A 3,263-nucleotide genomic window follows, 5' to 3' on the forward strand; every position below is an offset into this window, starting at 1 on the left:
AAAAGTCGTCCAACCGCAAAGTGATGCGGCGAAACCACCGCTGCTCCGACCGCTCCAAGAGAGACTCTTCCGTTACCACAGATGGCGAGAGCAGCTAGACATTGGGATGAGACCTCGTTAGACATGATGAGATGTGAAAAGAGATGAGGGGAGGGGAGGGGAGGGTGCATAGCGTCCGATAAGGTGAATACCTAGAAAACCCTAGGTTAAGACGAGAGCGGCTGCTAACTTTTTAATTGTACTTCTCAGCACTCAACTTTGAGTAGCTTAACAAACAACTTTGAGGTCATAGATAAATATATGTGTATATATACACACACACACACATAGTTCCTTTTCAGAATGGGACATAGTTTTAAAATTGAAAAGTGTGGTGCTCCTCATTTCGCTCATTTTCACATCTCCACCTTTCAGTGTCTAAAACATAGTGTATAGATCATTCATGCAAAATTTCATCCGATTTTGAGATCATTTGGGTATCGAATTAGATTAAATGAATCAACTGAACAAAATTTGTCTAAACGGAACCGTTCGTGTAAATCACAGTTACAGAAATGATATCCAAATTGGATGAAACTTTGTATAAATGATCTATGTTCTAAACACTCATCTAACCTTTACATATGTCAGCAAAATTTGATTTCATGATCTCAACATTGTTAGTTAAACTAACCAACCAACCAGAGTACCAGACTACAACTCATTGACACCTTAATATGAATAAATGATTCAATTGACATAGTATACCAAGTTGTATATACACTTTGCAGTTTGCACTCTTACAGCAGTAGTAACACATTCCATTCCTTCCTCTACAGCTCATAAAGAGAGACGGCAATCCAGCCAGTACGAGGCACATGTAACACATAATTCAAATACTAACATAGCTCTTCCACAAATATGTCAAACAACTATGTACAACAAATGATTTCCAAGAAACCATGTCCACAATACAGAGAATTTAGATCGCATGTCTCATAACTCAAAAACATATTAATTAAAGGTAGACTGAAGTCAGAATCCTAAGTTCCTAACATTTATATTTACATAAGCCTTCATACAGTTTGAAACTTTCAATGGTTACAAATCAGGTTCATGAGGACCATAGACAGGGCCAAGCGAATCACCAACCATACTACCAAGCACGACAAACTCATTCCTGATCTCTCTACTCTTCGCTGTCCATCTAGCATGCAGCACCCTGAACCGTACCACAACTTTTTTCTCTATCTTTGCTAAGTCACCCTTCAAGAAGAATGGCTTTGTCCCAGCGACATAGTGGTAATTTGGCATTTTTCGAGCTGACAGATAAGCATAGTTAAGAGGTCCACATCTAATAAACACCCCGAGGTTATGCACCTTATAAACAACTCCCTCCAAAATCTCTCCCTGGAGTGGTATGAACGTGCGACAACTAAAAGCTACATGGAACAACATCTTTCTTGAGTGGTCTAAAATCTGTCCGGTTCCTACCTTCTTCAATGCAGTGACTTTAAGGAAGTACCCATGATCCTTGCTGGCCTTCTCTTTTAACAAGTCCTTCAGAAGCTGTGTTGTTATAACAGATTTTGAAGAAAATGGACTGTCTTTGTCTAGCTTTTCAGCAAGGACAACCACACCCCTGACTAGTTCCACTTCAGAGTACATGTCCAAATCTACTTCACAAGATACCAAAAAAAAAAAGATTATAACCAAAGTTTAACCAAATCCATCAATCAGAAATTTTAGAAAACACATACTGTCAGAAAACAAAAGCACCAATCCGCCAACTCTCGGGACAGCCATAATTGAAATCAGCATGTCAAACATATGTATGTGTGTATGTAGAATTAACAGTTGAATAAAAGGCTTTAAAAGTTCTATAAGAAACAAAGGAGCATCCTTTCCCTAACAACCAACCAGAAAGCTTCAACCGCAATTATAACATGCTAGCAGAAAATTCAATCAACCATATAAGTTCGTGATTTGAAATTTTGAATTAAAAACCTGTGACCTTCCATGGTGTCAAATGCCAACTCACAAAGTTTGTAAAACAGATACGTATCACATTCGAGAATGGTAGTACATGATATCATTGATATGAAAAGAAGTGAGGTGCTTCCGCAGCTATATATTGGTCTTCCCCAATTTTGGTTTTAGTTCATCCACTCTGTATCATACTTATCATCAATAATTCAATATCACACCTTTGCTTGCATCTACCAACTCACAACAAAGCACACAAGACTTCTCTAGGCTCTAATCTGACCCTTAACAAACACCTCTACATCAATTCTTAAGAATGCATCCCTTCCTCGTTGGAACTGCTAACCAATTTCGAACAAGTAACGACTCAATTTGTTTGTTTTCATTTCTTCAATCCTTTCAGTGTAAACAATACCAGCTACAATCATATATGGAAACCAATTAATCCTCACTATACAGACAACCAATTAAATTTCGTGATCCATATACATCATCTTTTATCAGCTAAGTTTCCATATACTCTACAAGTTCATCATCTCTCATATCCTACATGTCTGGATATAAACTATGAGAAATGACGAATTTGATGATACACTAATGGAGCATAGTTGAAACAAAGCATTATTCAGCAATTAAAGTTGTTGTACTCAAAACCCATCAACAAAGAGCTTAAAGCTACTTCAAAGCATCTGACTTTAAACTTAAAGAAGCAAAATTTTTCACGGATTTATGAGACACTGAAAGATCTGTTAAAATTAGATGCTGCGAATTATAAGAAAGAAAGGTCAAGAGAAATAACCTGGTTACAATTGGAGGGAAACCCAAGAAAGAAAACCTACTGGGACTCAGAGAGGGAGACCCACCGGGCAATGAAGAAGACGAGGTGGTGGGTTGCGCAATATGCAGAGTGCAGACGCAATTTAACTGAGAGAGAGTGAGAGACAACGCAGCAACGGTTGGGCCATTTTTAGTTATTTTTTTTCTTTTTCTTTTTGAGGCAATTACCAATACCTACATAAATATAGTATTTACCAATTAATAGCAGGGTCTTACAAATTATTTCCCATCGGCCAACTATACAGTAACGGCTAACGTCAGTATACTGTTTGGTCTAACAACATAAGTCTCTTATTATAAGTGAGAGGTCGTGAATTTGACTAAAAGTATTGTAATACATTAATTGTGTATTTGATCCAAAAAAAAAATTATACTGTAATGGAGATGGTTACCAACCGTTCTCTAAAATCTAATTCAAACCCCTCTATATATATATATATATATATATATATATATATATA

At 36.9% G+C, this 3,263-nt stretch overlaps 1 protein-coding gene across 1 annotated transcript; it reads right to left on the reverse strand.

The window, feature by feature from the left end:
* Window positions 1–967: 967 nt before the first annotated feature.
* LOC101299616 (DNA-directed RNA polymerase II subunit rpb7-like) lies at window positions 968–2,850 on the reverse strand. Its single transcript, XM_004288392.1, has 2 exons — window positions 2,765–2,850; window positions 968–1,658 (listed from the first exon to the last, which is right to left on the reverse strand). Exon 2 carries the CDS (start codon window positions 1,645–1,647, stop codon window positions 1,081–1,083), a length of 567 nt encoding a protein of 188 aa, XP_004288440.1. The 5' UTR covers window positions 1,648–1,658; window positions 2,765–2,850; the 3' UTR covers window positions 968–1,080.
* Between the last annotated feature and the right edge of the window lie 413 nt (window positions 2,851–3,263).

Source organism: Fragaria vesca, linkage group LG1 (genome assembly GCF_000184155.1).
Source record: "Fragaria vesca subsp. vesca linkage group LG1, FraVesHawaii_1.0, whole genome shotgun sequence".
In the NCBI taxonomy this organism is placed as follows: domain Eukaryota; kingdom Viridiplantae; phylum Streptophyta; class Magnoliopsida; order Rosales; family Rosaceae; genus Fragaria; species Fragaria vesca.

Bases quoted from the DNA above. Each gene is read 5' to 3' on its own strand.
- LOC101299616 (XM_004288392.1), bottom strand. From the start codon at position 1,647: ATGTACTCTGAAGTGGAACTAGTCAGGGGTGTGGTTGTCCTTGCTGAA.